Consider the following 21985-nt stretch of genomic DNA (forward strand, 5'->3'; position numbering starts at 1 on the left):
AGAGTCGGGGTCTGAGGGGTCGGACGGAGGTGCTGCTCTCCTCAGAGAGGAGTGCATCGTGAGACGCTTTTCACACCTGGGGTCTCTGCTCCTCTGTGAGTGGCGACAGTGGCAGCACGATGCTCTGGACGTGTGGTAAGATGGGCAGTGCGGAGTTGCGTGAACACAACGGAGTGCCGTCCGTGGGGGCGTCTGTGGCTGCTCTTCCTGTTGCTGGTTCCAGGGAGGTGGGCACGTGACCTGTGCAGAGCCCCCCTCCATCTCACCTCCCCTTCTCTGCAGGGTGGCACTGGCGGCTAGCTGTCGACCTGTTCGTACAGCTGGAATGAAATTGTGTCAAGTAAAAATAATCTACCTGATACTATGTAGCCAGGGGCGGGCTGCGGTTTGAACCCGGGTCGCGGTGTGCGCGCAGTGCCGCACTGGCCCAGAATGGTGCACGGGATGAGCCCGGTCCCAGGTCTGTGATTCATCTGCTGCTGGCATTGCCTTGGCGGCCGTCTGTGCACAGAATGAGGTCCCTCCAGGGAGTGGCTGATGCTGACGCATGTTCTTGATCCCACAGGACCCCGGAAGACCTTTCCAGGTTCATTGTTGACCTGCAGCAGCGAGAACTGGCCTTGCAGGAGAGGAACAACACCATCACCAGCAGGTAGGCCTGGCGGCCCGGGGGTGTGCAAGGTGCCTCTGCTTTGGAAAGGCGGAGCCCAGCGTGAGTGTGTGTGCGTGTGCGTGTGTGTGCGTGTGTGTGTGCGCGCGTGCCCGTGCGTGTTCTGGGCGTGGCTCGGGAGCGGCTCCGCTTCACTGTTGCTTGGCCTCGGCCTGAGTGAGCACAGCTGGGTCGGTCTGGAGGTGCAGGGTGCCCCACAGTGTACCCCGTGGCATGACTCTGCTGAGGCAGCACGTTGTTGTCATCCCTGCCACGTGCCAGGCCACGTTTGCCTTCCTGGTGCTTGGGGGCCACGAGAAGGATGTGTGCCTGGATCGGGGAACCCTGTCTTTGCTGTGACATGGGCTCTGAGTGACCTCCTGATGATGTGAAACCTGGAGCCCAGGGGGCAGCGTGTGGGTGTCTGTGTGCGTGTAGACCTGTGTGCTCAGGAAGGTCCCCGGAGAGGAACAGAGGTCGGGATGCCCTCGGCCATGAGTAACGGGAAGACCTCCCCCCAGGGCTGCGCCGTGAGGAAGGAGTCCCCTTCCCTGGCGGGAGGCCCAGAGGCTAACAGCTGTGTGACTTCTTGCAGGCTCAGTGTTAGGTCTTTCCTGCCAACCCCGTGAGGCCAGCGGGTGCTCTGTTGTTACGCTCCGTCCTGACACGACCCCATAGGAGAAGGCTGGGTCCCACGAGCTGCCCCCATTCCACGGATCAGCCGCAAGTCCCAGGTCCTCAGGCTGCCTGTGCTTTCGTCCTGGCTGACTACAGATCCGGGATTTCCCTCCATACCCCCCACCCGTTTGAGGATTTGCTAGAATGACTCAGAATTCAGGAAAATGCTTTATGTACAATCACTGGTTTATTGCAAAGGTTGCAGTCAGAGCAGCCAGATGGAGGAGATGCCTGGGGTGAGGGGCGGGAGCGAGAGCTTCCATGTCCTCGCTGGCTGTACCCCTGCTCCCAGCACCTAGGTGTGTTCCCCAGCTCATAAGGTGTCTGAGCCCTACTTTGGGGGGTTTCATGGAGTTTGCATGCTTAAGTCATTGGCTGTTGGTGAGGGGCTCAGCCCCCACCCTGGGTCCCGGCCCCCCACAGGTGGTGGTGGACTTGGAGGTCCCGGCCCCCCAGGCGTGTGATGTTTTTGCTCTGGCCCCTCCTGCAGTCCCCTCGTGAGCTCAGATGAGACTGTGGTTAAAAGGGGCTTGTCAGGAGTCATGAGGTGTCCCTTTCACTTCGGAAACCCCAGGGGTCTTAGGAGCCAGTTGTCAGGAAGGGGGACAGAAACCAGGTACTTCTCCTTTAGACTGACTCCGGGCTCTCCCGGATGGTCTGTCTCCTTTCTCCGGTGCCAAGTAGGTGGTTGTGCAGGCTCTGGGCGACATGTCCGCAGGCCGAAGGAGAGGCCTCTTTCTTGGGTCTCCTCTTTGGAACAAGGAGGCCTTTTCCTGGGACCCCACTGCTAGCAGACCCCCCTCCAGCCTCGTTGGCCCAGGCAGGGTCGCACGCCTGCCGCAGAGCAGCTCCTGGCAGGATGGGGTTGCCCTGAGGCTGAGGCCGGCCCTCCTCGCTCTGGGCTCTCTCTCGAAGGGCGGATGGCTGAGTGGGGTCAGGCTCCTCTGTGAGCAAGTGGGTCTGTGAGGAACCAGCCTCAGCCTTCGTGGACACAGTGTCTTAAGGATTCGTTAGTAGCCGGAGGGAAGGATTTCTTATTTTGGGGGTTGATGTCACTTTGAAAATTGGCTTTTAGAAGCATCTGGATATGTTGGACATAATCACATCAATTTAGCTTAAAAACCTCAAACGGTAAAGATTGCCTTTTGCTTTCAAAGCTACTGTCAGATGAAACGGGTATTAAAAGTGATCTGAAATTAAAGCTTTTACGTTTTTCCAGACGATCTTCTTCTCTTTACTTTGCATTTGAAACAGAATGAACTGTTAGAGGGAAGGAAACTTGGCTTCGGTTTTCTCAGGCCAAACCGTGAGGTGGCAGGAAGGCTGGCTGGCTCCCATGTGCGGGGAGGCGGGGGCAAGAGCAGCTCTGTCCTCAGGGCCCCAGCAGCCCGCTCGCTCCCAGCTGTGAGTGTGGAGCCGACCTTCCCATCTCTGTTCTGGGAGCAGCACCTTGTCCACCTCTCAGGACCCTTCGGTCCCCTCCGAGAGCGAGGCTGCTTCTCTGGCACCCCGAGAACAGGCTCCGTGCAGCAGCTCTTGCACAGATGGTGAGGTGGGTGCTGTCAATGTCGCGCTGGCCCGCACACTGCCACCAGGGCGACTGGCCTTCACAGCATGGCGTGGCCCCATGGGAGGAGCCTAGCTGTCACCCCCTCTTGCAGATGAGAGTTCCGGCTCAGAGAGGCCGGAACACTTAGGTGAGAAGGGAGGCTAGGCAGCCCCCGCCATGCTCATGTGTGACGGATGGCTGGGCAGGCCCCTGAGGAGGTGGCAGGGACCCTGTGATGCTAGGCCCTTCCTGACCAGCACGGAGAGGACTTGTGTGTCTGGTGTCCTTTGCGTTGGCCGGCTGCTGGGCAGCTGCTGGTCCCATGGGCAGGAAAGTGACGTGGCCGTTAGTTGTGGTCTTCTGTGTGGAGGGCTGGGAGCCCTGGTCACGACAGCTTTGTTCCTGCACATTTTGCAGGCAGGTAAGCAGAAATCGAAGGCAGGTGGGAAGAGGCAGCTTGGCTAGAGGTGAGCACGGGGGGTCCGGGCAGGCCCCGGCACGCAGAGGGCGTTTCTGCTCATGCGCAGCAGCTGAGCCAGCTCCCCAAAGCCGTGGCGCCCAGGCCGGAGAGTAGGCCCCTTGGGTTTGGTCTCCAGGCATTTCTTTTGGTCTGTCCCTGGCCGGGTCCTTCCGTGGTGGCCTCCGCTCGGGCACTCCAGCTCATTCCAGGAAGGATCTGGTGCTCCAGAGGGTTCTGTGCTGCGCCTCGCTTGGGGAAGGTGAACGGAGGGCAGACTTCTGAGCTGCAGGCCGGCTGCCCCCTGGAGCAGAGCTGAGTGTCCGCACACCTTGCTGCTGGTGCCCCTGGTTCTGCACTGCCATCAGCCTGGCCGGGATTTGTACTTTCCCTGATGTTTGTGCCCACGGCCTGGAGGCTGCGAGGCCAGCGGTGGCTGGGGCTTTCAGAGGCGGGAAACTTCCAGAGCCTTTCAGGTTGCAGGGGGCGGAGGTGTGTTCTTCCAGAGGGTAGGGATGCACTTCCTTGCTAGCTTTGTGCACGTTTGCCTGAGTTCTGAGCTCTGATTTTCTTGTGTCAGAGTGGGGCTCGTGTCTATCACGAGGGCTGTTCTGAGGGTGAAGCGAGGTGGGATTCTGTGCCCCGTGTTCAGTAGCGCCCCAGAGACTGCGGCGGCGGGAGGTGTCTCTCCGGGAACCCCCTGTGCTGTGGGGCCAGGAGGCGGGCGCAGCTCTGCTTGGCTGCGCGGGGGCGGCAATGGGCCGTCCTTTCTCTCACAGGGGTGTTGGGAGCCTCAGGCTCGGTTCCCTGCGTCGTCCCCTTTCACGGGCGTGCTCAGACAGCTCCAGGCACCCTCGACTGCTGCTGTGGCGGGTTTGGCAGCGCGTTCAGACAGTCACGCGATTACAGCACACGGACCTTTGCCTGTTGTCATTGCTGCCACGGGTTCGGTTTTCGTTCTTGGAGGCTGGAGGCTGATAACGCTTCCCACCCCCTGGATGCATGCTGGGGACACGGTGACGGTGGAGCGTCTGGGTGCGTCCTCTGTCCCCGTGCTCCGCATAGGGCTCCCCTGATGCTGCCGCAAGCTGCATCGGCCCTTGCTGGGCCTCAGTGAGTGTGGCATGTTCTCCAGGGCCCAGCACCCTGTACGCATCCTGCACACTGCTCACAGCCATGTTCTAGAGCCAGGCTGTGGATGGGAGGCTGCGTTCCTTCGTGGCCCAGACCCTGGCCACACTGGCGTCTGTCAGACTCTGACGCGCTCTGAGGGTGTCTGGAGCGAGAAGCGGCAGATGAGGGCAGGACTTTGTGAAGCCGTGCTGTCTGGGGTTGCTGTGCTTTGCAGGAAACGAGGGCTGACACTGGAGGGTGGGTGACAGAGTGGAGCCAGGCTCTGGGGTTCGGGTTCCTCACCCGTACGCGTGGTGATGGTGGTGTTGACGGCGGGAGCGTCTCCGCGCTCGGTGCCTCATACACAGCCTCTCACCCGAAAGCCCGAGGTGGGTGCTGTCATCTCTCCTGTGTGGCAGAGACCCCTGAGCCCCCCAGGGAGACGGCTGGATTTGGATCCCAGTGTGTCCGTCTCGGCGCTGCGTGGCTTACGAGGTTGGAGCCCACGCCCCTGCGAAGTGCTCGACGTGGCTGCAGAGGGGCTGCTTCTCACTCAGTTCTCTGCAGCAGTGGAGACGCGGCGCGTGGGCCCTCCGTGGGGCACAGGGCTGGCCTGCCGTCCTTGCTGAGGACTTCAGGTAGAACCGCCACGTAGGGGAGTGGGGAAGAGCCAGTGACTGATGCGGGTATGGGGGGTCTTCCCATCTCTGTCTGCGCCCGGCCTTTGAGAACCAGTCCCACAGCCCCTGCTCTGCACGCGCCTGCTCCGCGGGGCCCGCGGCCTCGGGCGGATGAGTCTCCGGGGCTCCGGCCGCCCCATCGCTGCAGTTGGTTCGAAGCATCGCATTTGCCTCCTGTGGGCGAGGGCTGCCTCAGAAGAGCCCCTGGTCTCCAGGGAGCCCCGACACGCCTGGAGCCACACTCTGGCCGTGGACTGTCCGCAGGTCTTTCTTTGCCACCGTGGCGAGCGTCGGGGCTGTGACTGGGGTTGCCTGGGCCCCGGGCAGCCTTCGGAGGAGGCTGGTGCTTGCTGAAGGGGACTCGAATGAATGGTGAGAGGGCGGTCCTTGCTCACGCCGCCCGTCCCCATCCCGGAGAGGTGGTGTCCTTGGCTGTGCGTCTTCCTGGCAGCTGGCAGGTTGATGGGTTCTCTGTCGTCTCCGAGGATCCGTGTAGCGGTCGTAATTCTTCGTGCGGCTCTTTTCCTGCTGTTTGTCCGCAGCACTTAGGCCGTCCTCGCAGACCATCTGGAGTATGATCAGGTCTTGTCACCTTTGTCACCCTGGGTCTGTGTGAGTTATGGTGCTCTCAAGCTGTCCCGAGGCCGGCAAGGCCGGTGACGCCACAGAAGATTCATGACGACCGAGGACCTGTTCTCTGTGCATCGGGGTGGAGTTCACACTGCGCTTGGAGCAGCGGCAGGTCCCTGGCTCTAGCTCAGGCTGGCCCGCCACCGAGTTGCTGTGTGTCCTTGGACAGGAGAATCAGCCTCTGCCTCACCTATCAGGATGAGGATGGTGATTACCGTCACGGGGCCGTCGAGCGCTAAGGACGGAGGCTTTGTCCGTGTCGGGTGGACCTGTGCCTGGCGAGGGAACAGGGCAGAAGCGTCTCTGGGGTAGTTGAGGGCACGGCGGTGTGAGTTATCTCCTCTGTTGGCCAGAGAAGGCCCAGAAGGAGCTGGACTTGGGGCTGGTGTGCAGGACAGTGACGTCAGGTGAGAGAGCAAGCCTGGGGGGTGGGGTGTTTCGTGAGAGCATGAGGAATGGTGTGACCTCTGTGTGTCGATGGAGGGCGACTGGGAAATTGTTTTGGACGTGGTGTGTGGGGAGCCCATGAGGCCAGAGAGAGGTCGGAGAGGTTGTGGACAGAGATGTAGGCGTGCACAGCGTCTCCTGTGGACTCTGCCCTGGGCCTGTGGGGGCCTGAGCAGTGCCGAGGTCCCGTGTGGCCTGGAGCCGGCTCAACTCCTCTTGGCGCTCCCACTCAGAGCTCCAGCATCTGCCCCGGCGAGGCCTGATCTCCCTGCTTGGGGCTTCTGCTCTGATACGACCTGGTCAGCGAGGCTGCTCTCGCGTATTCCTGCTCTCGCGCCACACCGCAGACTTCTTGGGGCAGGGACGGTATGTTGAGTACGACGGTGTCCCCGGGCCCAGAGGAGGACATGGGTGAGGTGCTGCTCAGAGAGTGTGTGTTGGACGAAGGAGTGAACGAATGACCTGACCGAAGAGGCACGGTGACGGACTGCTGACCGGGTGAGCCCTGTGGGGCGGGCGTCTGTGCTGGGCCAGTCCCAAGGCCTCCAGCTGGGCTCTGGGTGCCACCTGCTGGGCTGGCGGAGCACGTCCTCTCATGGGGCGGGCCTGGCTTCGCCTCGTCCACCTGTGCTCTGTCCACCACGTGCTGTGTTCCGGTTCCGCCGGCTCCCAGGGGCTCCGTGATCATCTGGCTGGCCTTCGTTGGGACCAGCCCCACAGCTGTGTCCCCCTCGCCAGGTCTCATGCTGGTCCTAGCCATTACTGTCTCTGCAGGCGCAGGTCCCAGGGCTTTTCAGGGATGTGGACCAGTATGGCCAGCTCCCTGTGCTGCTCGGTGTAGACGGGCTTTGGCGGGAAGTATAGAGCCAGGCTGTGTCTGAGGGCTTGCCTTCACGCATTTCTTGGTGGCAGTCTGTGGCGGGGTGTCTGTTCCAAAGACACAGACCACGTGGCTGTGAGCTTGTTGACTCCACAGGCCAGAACCCCTTCCTCAGGCCGGACCGGACTCCATCGGCTCGTGCTTGTCACACTGCTCGGATGGCGTGAGGCCCAGAGTCGAGCTGTGAGCATGCTGTCCTGGCTGTAGGGGCAGCGAGACCCATGCTGCCATCTCTCTGGGGTTGGGGTTGAGATGACCGCCAGCAGACGCGCACACACGGTGTCCAGTGTCAGGGCTTCACGCTTGTAGGTTTGTTCCTGCACCTTCCTCCCGGTGTGGAGGAAGTAATGAGATCTTGAGGAAGCTCCAGCCATTTCGGAGCCTGGGAATCAGTCACAAAGAGATTCATTCTTGCGCTGTCTCCTGGGCCCTTGGCAATCTATGAGAGACTTAGCGCTTGTGGCCATCTTCCTCGGCTGCTTGCTTCCGTGCAGAGGTCAGAGCCCAGTCTTGTGCTGTAGACCATGCTGTCTGTCTGGGGCAGACAACCAGCAGTCTGGGGTAGACTGGCCGTCTGTCTGGCGTAGACTGCTCCATCTGTCTGCTGTAGGCCGGCCATCTGTCTGGTGTAGACCGCACCATGTGGGGTAGACGGGCCCTCTGTCCGGCTTAGGCCGGCCATCTGACTGGGATAGATTGCACTGTCTGGTATAGACTGGCTGTCTGGTGTAGACCGTACCATGTGGGGTAGACGGGCCCTCTGTCCGGCTTAGGCTGGCCATCTGACTGGGGTAGATTGCACTGTCTGCTGTAGGCCGGCCGTCTGTCTGGTGTAGACCGCACCATGTGGGGTAGACGGGCCCTCTGTCCGGCTTAGGCCGGCCATCTGACTGGGATAGATTGCACTGTCTGGTATAGACTGGCTGTCTGGTGTAGACCGCACCATGTGGGGTAGACAGGCCATCTGCTGGCTTAGGCCGGCCATCTGGCAGGCGTTCCTGTGATGCTGTCCTCCGTCTGTGCTGTGGAGTCCCATAGCCACTGGCCACGTGTAGCCATTGGGCCCTTAGACTGTGGCCAGTGTGTGTGAAGAGCCGCATCTGAAATGTAACATTGTGTAGTCGCATGTGGTTGGTTAGTGGCTTCCGTAGGTGGCTGCGTGGCCTTAGTCCAGTGTCCAGGGTTCAGCTCTGCCACCTGCCGTGGGGACCAGTTCTTGCAGGTCTCTCTTGCCTGTAAAATGGAGGCTGTAGTAGGTGTAGTGGACTGTTTGGCTCCTCTAGGCCGGTATGAGAGTTAGCTGAGATGAGACACCTAAGTCCCTGTTTCAGTGCCTCGCGGACAAGGCGGCTGGCAGTGTGTGGCAGGTGCTGTTACCATGTGCTCCCATCGTCTTTGACAACCCTGTCATCCTGCCGTGACGATGACCGTCTTGGCACATAAGAACTCACGAGCTTCTGAGTGGCTGCCTGGCTCCATTCCTTAATGCCCTTCCTCTGCCGGGCCCTCTGTCACTCGCCTGTATGCTCTGTGCTATGGATGGCAGCTCTGGGTCTGGCCACGTCCAGCCCCCGTCAGCCTCCAGGGTGTGGTCTGGCTCCCCTTTCAGTGGGCCGCGCCCCCAGGTCTCTGCGGCAGGGGCTGTGCTTCTCCCACATCCACATCTTTGGGGAAGGGGACGAAGGGGAGGCTCTGGGGCAGCCCTGGCTGGAGTTGGAAGGACTCCATTCCATGCGAAGTCCCCGGCTCCTTCCAACTCTGGCTGCTCTTCTGTCGTAGCACCCGTACCCTGGTCCCTGTCCCCAGCTGCACCGGGAGCGGCCTGAGGTCCAGACCCTGTGCATTCACGATGGTCCTCTGTGTCCAGCACAGACTGGCCCTGGCTCAGCGAGGGTTTCACGGGCCAGGAGTCAGACGGGACGCTGCGCTCCTGGGCGCCATACGGTGTCCCTCTGCTGGGCCTCAGGTCTGCAAGTGCGGCCCAGGGCGCGGGGCCCTCTGTCGGCTGCCGGAACTGGCAGTGTGTGCTCCTCTCCTTGACTCCGCGTAGCTCCTTACACCCCACGTGTTCACGAATCCAAGACTCCCTTCCCCCACTGGCCACCATTTCCTTCCGGTGATGAGGCTTCGTGGCAGCATTTCCCACTCTCGCTGCCTCTGCCGTCCACACAGCCCTCCCTCGGTGTCCGGCCCCTGCTGACCTCTCCACCCCCCTCCTGTTTCCGCCACGTCTGCCACACGGGACTGCCTTCAGCAACGGGGTGCGCTGTCCCCGCCTGTGTCCCCGCTGACCCGGGCACTTTGCTCAGGCCTCGGCTGAATGTGAGTTTGTGGCTCTGGCTGACTCCCACCTCGGGGAGCCTTCCCGGTAGATTGTGTGTCTTCGACCTGCTAGTTTAACTTGTCCTGGCGCAGGGCCGTGTCTGGGTTGTGGGGTCACCGCCCCACGTGGTCTGGTCAGAACGACCTGGAGCACGCGGTGAGCGTGTGCGCCGCTGCAAGTGCATGGCTGCGGCGCTGCGCGTGCGCAGGCCTCACGCTCGCCCGTCCCTGGCCCTCTTGTCTTGCTTGAGCTGCTGAAAAGGCAGAATCCATGTGGTGGCCCTGCGGGCGCTAGCCGTGTCACCGCCTCACCATGAGGCTGGCCCGGCAGCACTCCCAGCCCCGCGGGGTCTGGCTGCGGGAGGGGCCTCTTGAAATGGGTGTCCGATCGTGTCCCTCGGGCGGTGCGGGTGTACAGGACCTTCTGGGGCATTCTGTGTCACTCGCCAGAAGGGCTGTAGTCTGTTGCTGCCCTTGGGGCCTTGTCTCTCTCCCCTGTCCTTGTCACCGGCGTGTCATCCCTCCCTGTGCCCAGGGCCTCGCCTTTCTCACGCTTCTTGCCTCCTGTGTCCGGAGGTCACATGCTCCTTTCTGGTGTGGAACATTCCAACTGTGCTCCCTGACGGAGGGCTTCTGCTTCTGGTCTTGACGGCAGCCTCACCTGTTCCTGTGCGAGAGGCCATCCCGCCACGCCCCTGCCTCCCGCTCTTGGTTTCTGCGCTCTTGCTGGCACTAATCTGACGTGTTGACGGACTGATGGACGTGTGGGTGGTGCATTTCTCCCCGTTAGAGTGTAACCTCCGCGAGAGCACAGGCTCAGTGCCTGGCATGCATTTGTGGAGTGAAGACTGTCTCTTCCTCTCTCACCAGGATATGCTGTCAGTTCCCTGAGCAGCGGTGGCTCCGTGGGTTCTCGTGTCCTCACCCCTGCTTGCTGAGGAGTGGGGGTCAGCGCGGACGTCCCCCGGCAGTGCCCCGTCCTCGCCCATGTCCAGGATCAGGGGCAGATGGGGTGTCTCTCACTGGTGACCAGGAGCACGGACTGGGGCCTCCACTTCTCCGTGTGATTCCTTCACTGACCCCCCCGCCCCCGAATCCACGGCCTGTTGGCCAGCGGCCGCAGCGGTGCAGGTGGATGAGTCGGCACCCGGCCCGCCTGCAACTGGCCCGGCGCTGGTCCCCTGGCTCCCGGCACCCCGTCTCGGCCGTGGTGCTGCCAGTCCTCACTGGGTCTGCGCTGCCTCCCACCGCGGCACGCAAACGGCTTAAAACCATTCCCGCCGCGCCCACTGCAGAGTGCGCGCTGCTCTGCCGTATGCTGCGCGGTGGGCTCTGTCGTCCGCGTCGTGGCAGCTGGAAGGCTCTTCCTGCTCCAGCTCTATGGCCGGTGCCCAAGTGGAGGCAGCCAGGTGTCCTCAGTGACCCACAGTGTCCTTCTGCGCGGGCGGGCCTCTCACCAAGAGCACGGCTCTGAAAAGCTTCGCATGCTTTACCCCGGGCTACAGAAGCACTGACGAGCGCTGGCCTCGGGCAGGGTGGTTTGGGGTGGAGCTGCAGAACAAGATGTGGGTAACCCCGTGGGGCCCGGGGCCGGGGCTGCGAATCTGTACGCACGGGTCCGTGCGCGTGTTCCCGAGCTGGCAGAGGCTCTGAGAGGGAGAAAGATGTTTGTTCAGAGAGAGACGTAGTTGTTTTCTGGGCACGAGGTGGGTCGGGATCGTTGCTAGGCGCAAGTAGCCTTTGAGTCAGATCTGGCTGGAAGTGAAAAAGAACAAAACAAACCCAAGAACAGCATATGTGAGGGGCAAGGGTGGCTGCCTGCCCGGCCTGCTGGGGGGCCCCTCACGTCTGTCCTGAGAAGACCTCGGCTGGGGTCTCCTCCAGCCATTGACGTGCAGACCGTAGCCGGGCGCGGAGCCCTGCGTGTGCAGCCGAGGGGCTTCTGGCTGTGGGGACCCTGCCCGTGGTTTCTGTGTCCTGCTCCCGTCCCCGACCACCCCCGTAGTCACCCACGGGCTGACTCCCAGCAGGCCGGACCCTGCAGACGTGTGTCCGCTAGGGTGTGGGGCGCTTCGCTGCCCAAGCCAGATAGGCGACCTGGAAGGCAGGATGTGGGTCGAGGCTTTCTGCGCGGGCTTCGTTCTTTATATCCCAGATGGGGGTCGTGACACTGGCTGCTTCCTAGAGGGCTGGTGATCATGCAGGCACCGAGCACAGCACCCGGCCGGCTGTCGGAGCTCAGTGGAAGGCAGCGTTCGTCCCCGTCCCGGCACCTGCAGCCCCCCTTCACGACGGGCTCGTATCTGGCACCTGCACACTGACGGGCCTGTCTGCAAGTCGGGGCCTGTCTTTGTCCCACAGCTGTGACGTGTGGGCGGAGCCGTGGCCGTGCCCCAGCACTCTGTCGTCTGAGGGACCTTAGGACTGGGCCTTCGAGGCAGTTGGGGTGGAGCAGGTGGGTCAGCGTGGGACTGCTGCCCTCTAGCCGCGTGGGGTCTGCCTGGTGGCTCCTGGCCAACTGCTTGGCTACCCTTCACTTGGGTTCTCAAACCCTCTGCTTTCTTGCTTGGGCCTTCTAGCAGGAAAAACAGAACCTGGGAACCCCTGTGGCAGTCGCGGCTGAGCGGAGGGAGCCCGGGCCTTCCCGCCCTCTGGGCCTGCAGGGTGCTGGCACGTGCCTGCAGTGCCCGTGTTCGGACGTGAGGTGGTGCCTGCAGCACTGGCAGCCTTCCTCCCGCTCAGTCCCCAGCCGCCTCCGTGGCCTCCCTAGCGTGAGTGCGCTCCCAAGCCTATAAATTTTGTGGCTAATTAGAGAGGATGGGGGTGGGTGGGGAGTGTGAGGGCTCAGCGCTGGAGGTGAGCTGGGTGCTGGCTTCTGCTTGTCTCTTCTCGAGCAGCCGTTTCTGGGTCTTCTGGTCGCCTCCTGACCAGTGTTGGTGAGACCCATGGGGCGGGCGCCTTGAGGCCTCATGGGTGGGCGCAGGCCTTCCACTGACGCCTCTCCCGCTCGGCCCGGGATGTGTAGGAGTCGCCCTCATCATCTGGACCGTAACCGTCTGGCTTCTGTCCCTGAGACCAAGCTCCTCTCTCCTCTAGGAGAGAGCCCAGTCTGTCCAGGGTCCCGAGGGAAGTCTGAGCTCGTTGGCAGACATTGCTGGGCTTCCTGGCAGTGCCAGCCTGGCATAGGGCGCTGCAGGCAAAGGGGGGGTCTAGGAGAGTGGCCTCTGGGGGCTGAGTCTAGGGCCTGGGTTGTGGGACATGGCATTTAAAGACTAAGTCTTCCGACAAGCTGGACGGCTGGCCCGTGCTTTGTTGTAAGAGAACAGTAGTTTTCCTGGGCCGCGTGGAGTGCAGATCGACCTGTGTGTGGAGGTCTGTGGGCTGGAGACCCCGCTGGCTCCTCTGCTGTGTGGCCTCCGTGGCTTGACTCAGTAAGTGTGTAGAGTCACCCGTGACATTTAAATGCAGCTTCTGGGCTAGCGGCATCTTCAACCAGCTGTCAGGACCGCAGTTGTGGGGTAGAAGGAGCTCGCACTCTGCCTCAGCGCCTCATTCTGTCAGCGGAGAGAGGCCTGGTCCCTGCTTTCTTCTCAGGACCTCACCAGAGGGTCCCCGAAGTCCCGTGAGCTCCTGGATGGAGGGTGGCAGAATTTGCTGTAGGAAGACTGGCTTTGTTGTGTTGGGAGTCACCGGCCTTGTGCTTCTGGGGCCCTTCCCCGTGGATGCGCTCAGGTGTGCTGCCTGAGGTGGCGTGCGCATGCGTGTATGTGTGTGTGCGCGTGTGCGTCACCGCAGGCCCTGCCAGCCGAGGTCTGTGGCTGACCTCCAGGCCCTTTGCTCCACACGCAGACCTGATGGTTCTGAGCCTCCGGATGGACTGCACTGGGCACGTCCCTGCCCAGTTGGTGTCTGTTGCGTCCCCTGCTTCTGAGCCAGGGTTACCCTGTGCCTGGTGCTCCTGAATCCGAGCCTTACCGGATCCTTGTCCTTGGGAGACAGAGCCTGTCCTCGCTGGGCTGTCCCGGCTGAGGGAGAACTCCATGCTCTCTCCAGGCCCGGTCAGGGCGCCCTGCCCTGGGGCTGGTGCAGTCTGGGGTTGTGCCAGTGGGGACACAAGGTTTGGCCCTGTGGTGCTGCAGGGAGGGAGTGACAGAGCCGTGGTTGCGGGCAGCGGGCAGTGTGTGGGCAGGGCAGGGTGTGGGTGCAGGGCAGGTGTGGGCAGGGCAGGGTGTGGGTGCAGGGCAGGTGTGGGCAGGGTGTGGGGTGGACAGGGTGTGGGCATGGTGTGGGGTAGGCAGGGCGTGGGGTGGGCAGGGCTCTGGCTGCTCCTCTGGGCTGAGCTGTCCCGTGATCTCCCTCCGCTGTGGCAGCCGGCTCCCGTTGTCTCTTGTCAGCAAGAGAAGATGCCATTAATACTTCACGCCCAGACTGTTTTCTTACGTGTTTTGCATTTCCATATTTAAAATGGAATTTGCATATTCATGGTCTTTTAAATAAGTTTTTATTGTTCAGGAATGTGGAAGTGGATAAAATGTGAAACAACTCTTTTTATTCAAGCGCTGGAAGGAATTTTCATCCCCAAATGAAATCCGTTTCTGGGCGGTTAGTTCTGCAGCAGTTGCTGTAGGAAAATTACCCAGGAATCGCGGGTGTCCTGGGTTCAGGTGGCCATGCCCTGGGTGGACAGTGGGCGGGGCGGACCCCAGCCTGTTCCCAGTCTGCAGCCAGGCCCAGGCATATTCCCCTGGGGTGGGGGGGGTGTCAGGCACCTGCCGTCTCCCCTCGAGTCTCTCCCAGCTGGGATCTTGCCTTCCTCTGAGAGCCAGGGACGAGGTTACTGGTGTCCCTTTGGAGACAGAACGTCAGGTGGACAAGGCTCTGGGTTTCGGAAGGAGCTAGTGGACCAGACAGCCTCACCCCGTGGGCCGGCTGCTCCTTGCTGCCTGTGGGGGAAGTGCCCTGTCACCGAAGCCCCGTGCCAGCTGCAGACTTGCGCCCAAGGCAGCTTGTGGGAGACAAGGGCCCGGGGCCAGGTGAGGCGGCAGCGGCATGCCCCACTCCGGTGCTGCCAGCCTGGGACTTGGACAGAGCTAGTCGTCCCTTCTGTGGGGAGGGGACAGGCACCCGCCCTCCTGTCCCTCAGGGGCATTAGTTCAGGGATGTGTGAGGTGCTGGCCTGGGGTTGGTCGAAGACCTGCTGGCATTTTCATTTCTCTGTGTTTGGGCCAAGATTCCGGGACGTTTGGGTCAGGGGGAGCTGACCAAGTGGAGTCTCCCAAGTGGAGACCCCGAGCACTGGTAAGCAGTGGGGCGCCCGGATGCCCTTGGCTTTGGGGTCTTGTGTGGAAGCCGGCTTGGCTTCTGGAGATGAGCGGGTGCTTTGGGGACCCTGAGGGCTTCCAAACCCACAAAGATGTGGCCACGATGGTTTGCTGTGTTGCAGGGGGGCCAAACAAGGGCTCTTCGGAGTCCACATCATAGAACTGTAGCCTGGACGGTCCTTGGAGCGCACGGCGAGACCGAAGCGCAGCAGGGAGACTGTTCATGGCCGACCCGGGCTGCTGACGGAGTCAGCCCGGAACGCAGGGCTTCCTGCTCATTGGACTCTTTGTCTTTTAACACATTTTTGTCATCTCAGAGAGGCCTTTGCAGTCGCACCCAGAGGCCTAGAACACACAATGATAAACCTTCAAAGTTTTTATACCACCAGATGCACAGGGCAGAAGCTCTCAGCAAAGCAGAAACGAGGTCTTACCGTCTGTTATTTAGTCTCCAAGTGTTGCTGAGTGTGAACCTGGGAGCAGGTGATCTCTGCGCACAGGGTCGCCTGCATGGCTCTGCTCCAGTGAGGCTGGGCTGCTGAGGGTGGCAGCCACCCTCCTGTCATGGGGAGTGCAGTGAGTTCCGGCAGCTTCCGTCAGGGTGGCAGTCCCCATGTAACCGGGATTCATGGACACAGCAACAGGACCGTGTGGTGCCATAGGTGCGGGTGTTGGACCTCCCCACACCGAGACCCTCGCCCCAGCCCATACTGGAACAGCTTGGGCTGGGGTCTCTGGGTGAAGGGACCTCGTCCGGTTTCTCCCTGTGGCTGGTGGGGGCCCGCGGGGTGTGTCCTTCGCCCCGCCAGCCTCTGGCAGTGTTTGAATGACAGTCTATCATGGTGCTTTTCTGGTGGCTTCCGTGTGCTCAGGGCAGGCACAGCGATGGCGCCGGGGTAGACTCCTGGGGCCACAAATCCTGTGGCCAAGGCCAAGGGCTGCATTGGCTGAGGGCAGAGGGGACCCTGGCACACACCTTTGTTGGCCAGCCTTGACTACAGACCTGGGACCTTGAGGGTGGAAGGGCTGACCTGTGGGCCTGTGGGTTATGAGCTCACGCCAGGGGTCATTCTAAGTCATGCTGCCCAGCCGTGAAACCAGTTCATGGTGGTGCACTGCCCACGACCGGGGCTCAGGCTCACGGCCACCGTGTGGGGTGCAGTCCTCCCCTAGTCTACATGGGGTCTGACTGTGCGCGTGAGGAGACAGGGCTGAGGTACTCGCTGTCCATCCTCATGCTGGCACGGTGCCTTGGTGACAGGGGAGTCTCGCTGTCTCGTCTGGGGCCAGGCTGTGAATACTGAACCCAAGATTCTAGGCGCTTCTGTTCCATCAGGTTCTCCGTCAGGTTCTCCATCTGGACAGTGAGGCTGATGCTCCCTGCTTTATAGGTTCATTGGAGAATTGAAAATGGTGAGAATTGTGGACCCTGTGCAGGTGCTCAGTGGGCGGCAGCCATGGCTGTCTGGAGTGGGGTTTGTGGTCTCTGGACCTTACGCTGGCTCTGCCCCATCTGTGGCAGAGGCTTGGATTTGGCGTTCCTGCAGTGTCTTGGAGAGCCGGTGCTGAATAAGTCCTGTTGTGGTCCTCGCAGCCCTGACTCAGCCCTGGGCTCAGCGATGTTGGGGTTGGGGGGGAGCCAGGGGACCCCAGTGGCTTCCTCGCCTGGGGTTTAACTTTATCTTCAGAAGCGGGAAATGCGACTTGGCGGTTCGTGTCCTGGACCTTCACCTCTCAGTGTAGTTTTTTCTCCGTTTTGTCGGTCTTTGTTTAACTCCTGTTTGCTGCAGCACTTCTCTCCACAGCTACGTGGTCGCAGCCACAGGGGCCTGGGACACGCGTGCGCCTGTGGGGACACCATCTCTGCCTCCAGTCCGCCAGGAGTGCTGTGAGCCAGGAGGCCGGCGTGCACAGAGACCTCGGTCAGCAGGACGACTTGGGAAAAGTGTGTGTGGGGAGCTTCCCTCTGGGGGGACAGCCTGTCCCAGCCCCTTCCTTCTTCCGGAAGCCTGGTTCAACTGCCCATGCCCTCAGCCCCCCATGGCGGGGGCTTTTTAAACCAGGAGACTATGACATGTTTCCCTCCTACCCCCCAGGAACTCTTAGGTGATGTTGGTCCCTTGGAGCTGCTTTGGTGGGGCAGTGTGGCACGTAGCCAGAACAGAGGGGGCACAGGCCTGGTCCAGTCCCAGCCCTCGCCTCGTCAGCGGGGTGAGGGCAGTGCGTGCGGTCCCGGACAAGGGCGTACATGCACATCTCAGCACCGACGGTGGCTGCCAGGGCTGTGGCTCTGCTGGGCCCCAGCACCAGGCCTGCTTGCGTTCCCTCAGTAGACACGCCAGGCCGCTGGGATGCGGTGTGGAAACCCTAGCCCAGGAGAATGGTCCCGGAGCATGCTCCTGTTTCCAGGTTCAGGGCCGGGAGTCAGCCTTGTGTGTCGGAGCCTGGGAGGGCACTCGGAGCGCCCCGGGGACCTCAGGAAGGCTGGTCTTTTCCTGGCTGAGGTTTGCCCCTCACTCAGCTGGGGAGAGGTGGTGTGGGTGAAGTACTGGCACTCTGGTTTCTGGGGTGGGGTGCGGCAAGAGACGCTTTACAAGTTGCAAAGAGGAAAGGAGAAGGAGGCACACAGGGTTCTGTAAGTCCTTAATTCTGCTGCGTGGTATTTCTGTTGGAGAACAGGGAATGCCCAGTCTCCACACTCCCAGTAAGAAAACACCATTTGCGAGGCCATTTAGGTCAAAGGGTGTGCCTGGGTGATCTCCACCCTTCAAAAGCAGACAAATCTTCTTTATTGCCCCCCCACTCCTCCAAGGTGGTATTAGAACGTAGATGTCCCTACACATTGGGACAAAACTAGAAGCCAGTGATACCTGAGTGTTGTTTATTGTTGGTGAAGAGGAGATAGTGAGAGAATCTTACAGAGCCTTGGAAGTTGTTCCTTGTCCTTTCGGAAGGGATGCATGTAGACGTAGCCACCAGCCCATCCGCAGCCCCCACAGCAAGAGCCAGAGCAGGTGGTCAGGCCTCCTGCACTCTCCATCTGGTGGGGCTGAAGGGGGCTCCCATTTCCTGAGCCCAGGGCCTGCGTCTGGGAGGAAGAGTCGGGGCTCCTTGTTGACACGTCTCAGTTTGTTGATGACTTTGTGCAAACCCGATGAGCCGTGGAGCTCGCCTGCCGCTGGCTCATTTTAAGGAGCAAGCCCAGGAACACACCTTTGGATTCTCGGGTACAAGTGCAGGATAGCAATTCTCCGACATCGTAAGGCGATGCCATAGCACTTTGGTGCTTTGTCTGGCAACGCATTACAACGCATTAAAACCCACTCAGCCCGGTAGCGTAGCCCAGAGGAGGCACAGAGAGATGGGACAGAGCTGAGATGGCAGAGGACGTGGCCCAGGGGCCTCAGTGTCTGCTGGGTACACTTAGCTCAGGCTGGCTTGTTCGGGAACAGTGGCCTGTGGAAGGTATCATTCAGCACGCACAATCTGGGTGGTCTCTCTAGGTCCTGCTGGAAACTGGATAAAACAGCGGGAGCACAGAAGCACGCACCGATGAAGGAAGCTCCGTGAGGCCACCAGAAACTGCACATACGTCAGCATCTTCGCTCCTCGCACCACCGGCGCCCTGGACGCTATAGCCCATGTTTGCGTCAGTCTCACCATCACGTGCCTCCTCCAGGTCGGAGCTCAGGTGTGAGCCCAGGTGTGTCTGGCTCCAGAACCCGGGTGCGCTCTCATCATTTTGCCTGGGTTGACTGTGGATTGCTCCTCGGGGTCACAAGCCCTTTCTTCCCGGCCCTTGTCTGATGCTGAGGCGAAGACGTAGCTGAGCAGCGTCAGGAGGAGGAACAGCAGTGATTTCCCCGTGCCTGGGCTGTAACGGTCAGCCCATTGTCAGGCGCTGGACACCTGTTGATACCTGGTGCCGCAGACCTTCTGGGGGAAGTGAGCTGTGAGCCCTGCGTGGGAGGAGCCGTCCTCCTGCCTGGGAAGATGAGACACACGGAAGGCGGTCCGATCTTGTCCACGCTTCCCAAATGCCAGAATCGCTCAGATTCCCAGCTGGCTGCTTAAGAATCATGTGCAGGGAAGTCTCCCGATGTGCGGACTCTTGGGCTGTCCCTCCAGAGGTTCGTAGTTAGAGCTCTCTGCTACCTGCAGGTTTTGTCTGAATTAGCACACTCTTCCACCTGTTGACCATCACGTGCAGACTTGTGATTGTGCATTGGGGGTGAGAGTCCAGCATGTGGTCTGGCCGAGGCTGGACTCCTGCCCCCCCACATAGCAGAGGTCCTCGCCCCCCACCAGCAGTGCTCTCGCTTTGTCGTCTTGGGATTCCTTGATTCCTTTACGCTAAGAAATGATTGAAAGCAAGGAGCTTTTGTTTGTAGGGGTTCTGTTTTTCAGTAGTCACTGTTTTTGGAAATTAAATTTTAAAAATTATTGACAATATGTTTATAATTTCCTTAAACTTATTACCTCTTAACAAAAAATGTATTTTCTGAAACAGTAAGATGTAGTGAGAAGAATGACATTGTTCTACATTTTTGCACATCTTTTTAATGTCTGTTAAATGGAAGATTGTTGGATTCTCATATCTGCTTCTGCACTCTGTTGTTCTGGACTAGAATAGCTGGAATATCTGAAAAAAATCTGGCCCCCTACAGATCTGTAGTTGGAAGGAGGAGGACCTGGGAGGTCCCCACAGCACCTTGGTGCTCAGAACTCTTCGAGGTCGGTGGGGGAGGGCTGAAGAAGGGGTGGGACTGTCATCTGACACCGGTCAGATGATGGCCAGGCCTGCCTTTCTGTGTGGTGTTCCTGTGAGTTTAGAGGGCATTTCGTGATGTTTTCCCATCTGAAATTCAGGAGTACCGGTCATTGAACATCTGGGAAGACTAGAGTATGTAGGTGTTACTCCTACATACCCCAAAGAGACCTGTTTTGCCACACATTGGGGTGTTTGAAGGAGGAGGCCTCTGTTTTTCTGTAGCAGAGAGTATTTTCCCTGTAGGTGTTTTTGTCTAGATGGTTCACGTCGTGGGCTGGCTGGGCTTGAGGTGGCTCCCACTGGGTTTCTACTGAAGTTACGACCTTGGCCGCCTTAAGGCACTCGCTGGATGCAGTGGGGCTGCCGTGTGCCTGAAGGGGCTGAGGCCTGCGGGGTCCAAGAACAGTTCTCAGTGAGAGGACGGGCCTCCTCAGACACAGCTGAACTCACTTGAGCTCTTTGGTGACTGATGCCATTTAAATGGGCAGGTTTTTCTTCTCATTGTGCTAGAGAGCTCACTTGTGGTCAGGTATTTCTATCTTTCTTCCAGATAAGAAGCTAGTTGCTTCCTCACCAAGACTGGGAACAAGTCAGGGATGTCCAGTTTGACTTCATGCTGGAAGTCCTAGCCGATGCAGTAAGACACGGAAAGGAAATATGTGCAGTGGGAGGCGGGAAAGAACACTGTTGGTAGATGACACGATTGTCTACACAGGAGATTCCAGAGAATCAGCCAAAGGACTCTTAGAACTCCCAACCATCACAGCAGGGTGGTAGGACGCAAGGGTAACAGGGCCAAGTCACTGCACGCTCCTGTACGCCAGCAAGGAGTGGCTAGGATGTGAAGTTGAAAACCTCCCGCTTACGTGAGCACCGAAGAAGACAGACAGGCAGGCAGAGTTGGGTATGCGTCTGACGGACATGAACCGCTCATCTTTGACACCACGAACCCGCAGCGAGGGACACAGTGTGCTGTTGGTGAGAGAAGTAGGTCAGTGGAATGGAACCCAGAGCCCCGAAATAGACCCCGTGAATACAGTCAGATGAGCTTTGATGAAGGAGCAAAGGCAGGCTCCTTAACACACGGTGCTGGAACTACTGGCCGTCCCCGTGCAGAACGCGCATCTCGGCAGAGACCTTGCCACAGAACTTAACTCAGAATGGATCATAGACCTAAGAGCAAAGAGCAGAACTTTTACAGAAGTCCTTGAAGGTTGCAGGAGATGTGGCTGACCTTTGGTTTGGCAATGACTTTTTAGATAAGAGATCAAAAGCGTGCTCTATGAAAGAAAAGCTTCGTAAGCTGAACTTCGTTACAATTACAGACTTCTGTTCTGTGGAAGGTACTGTTAATGGAATGAAAAAATAAACCATAGTCTGGGAGAACATGTATCTGATAGAGGACTGTGATCCAGAACCTACAAAGAGCTCTTAACACTCAACAGTAAGAAAGCCCGATGACAGAACGGGCAGACACCTGAACAGACACCCCAACACGGAGCATCGGTGCACGGCGAGCACGCACACGGGAAGATGCCGCACATCATGTGTCCTCGGGGACACGCAGCGGAAGACGGCGAGGAGACCAGAACACGGCCAGCACCAGACGCTGGCGGGATGCGGGGCTGCTGGGAACGCGGAACGGTGTGGCCACGCTGGGAGGGGCCTGTGGTTTCCGCCAAAACCAGCCACGCTCTTGCCGTGCGATCCAGAGGACGCACTCCTCGTCATTCGCCCCCAGGAGATGAAAACGCGGGTCCAGCTGACACCTGCACGCGGATGTTTCCGGCAGCTTTACCCACCACTGCGCAAACTGGGAAGCGACCAGGATGCCCGGAGTCGGTGATGGACACACAGGCCGTGGGCCGTCCAGACGGTGGACTGTGACTCCAGTGCTTCAAGGAAGGGAGCTCTGAAGCCATGGAGGAACCCAACACGCGTGTCCCTAAGTGACAGAAGCCAGTGTGGGCCGGCTGCGAACGGTGGGAGTCCAGCTGTAGGGCGTTCCGGAAAAGGCCGGGCTGCGGGACGGTGAATGGTGGGTGGGTGCCGGGGCTGGGGATGGGGGGACGACTGAGCATGGGATTTTTTTGGGCAGTGAAATTGTTCTTTATGACATGGGTATGTAGGTAACATTTCACATTTGTCCAAATCTGTAGAACGGTGAACTGTGATGTAAACTGCGCACTTTAGTAATGCGTCAGTGTTGGTTCATCGGTTGGGACAGGCGCAGCACCCCCGAGTACGGTGTTAAGGGGGGGACCGGGCGGAAGATACGTGGGAGCTCTGCAATCTCTGATCAGTATTCTGTCAATCTAAAACTGCCCTGAAAAATAATGTCTGTGGATCAAAACAGAGACCAAGTAAGATGGGCCTGGAGAAAGAGCTGTCCCCGCGGTCAGACTCTTGGGACAGACGCAGAGGATCGTGTCCTCTTTGCCCCCTGACTTTCTGGCAGCGTGGAGCAGACAGGGCTGCGCTGGGTCAG

General features: G+C 59.8%; 1 protein-coding gene across 1 annotated transcript in view; it reads left to right on the plus strand.

The window, feature by feature from the left end:
- The window catches only part of MAD1L1 (mitotic arrest deficient 1 like 1), a 275913-nt gene that overhangs the window by 62037 nt on the left and 191891 nt on the right, over positions 1-21985 (plus strand). Inside the window, exon 10 of the mRNA XM_057315132.1 lies at positions 566-652. Within this exon, the coding sequence (XP_057171115.1) occupies positions 566-652 (87 nt within the window). The remainder of the gene's footprint in view (positions 1-565; positions 653-21985) is intronic.

This window comes from Ursus arctos, unplaced genomic scaffold (assembly GCF_023065955.2).
Source record: "Ursus arctos isolate Adak ecotype North America unplaced genomic scaffold, UrsArc2.0 scaffold_2, whole genome shotgun sequence".
Classification (NCBI taxonomy): Eukaryota; Metazoa; Chordata; class Mammalia; order Carnivora; family Ursidae; genus Ursus; species Ursus arctos.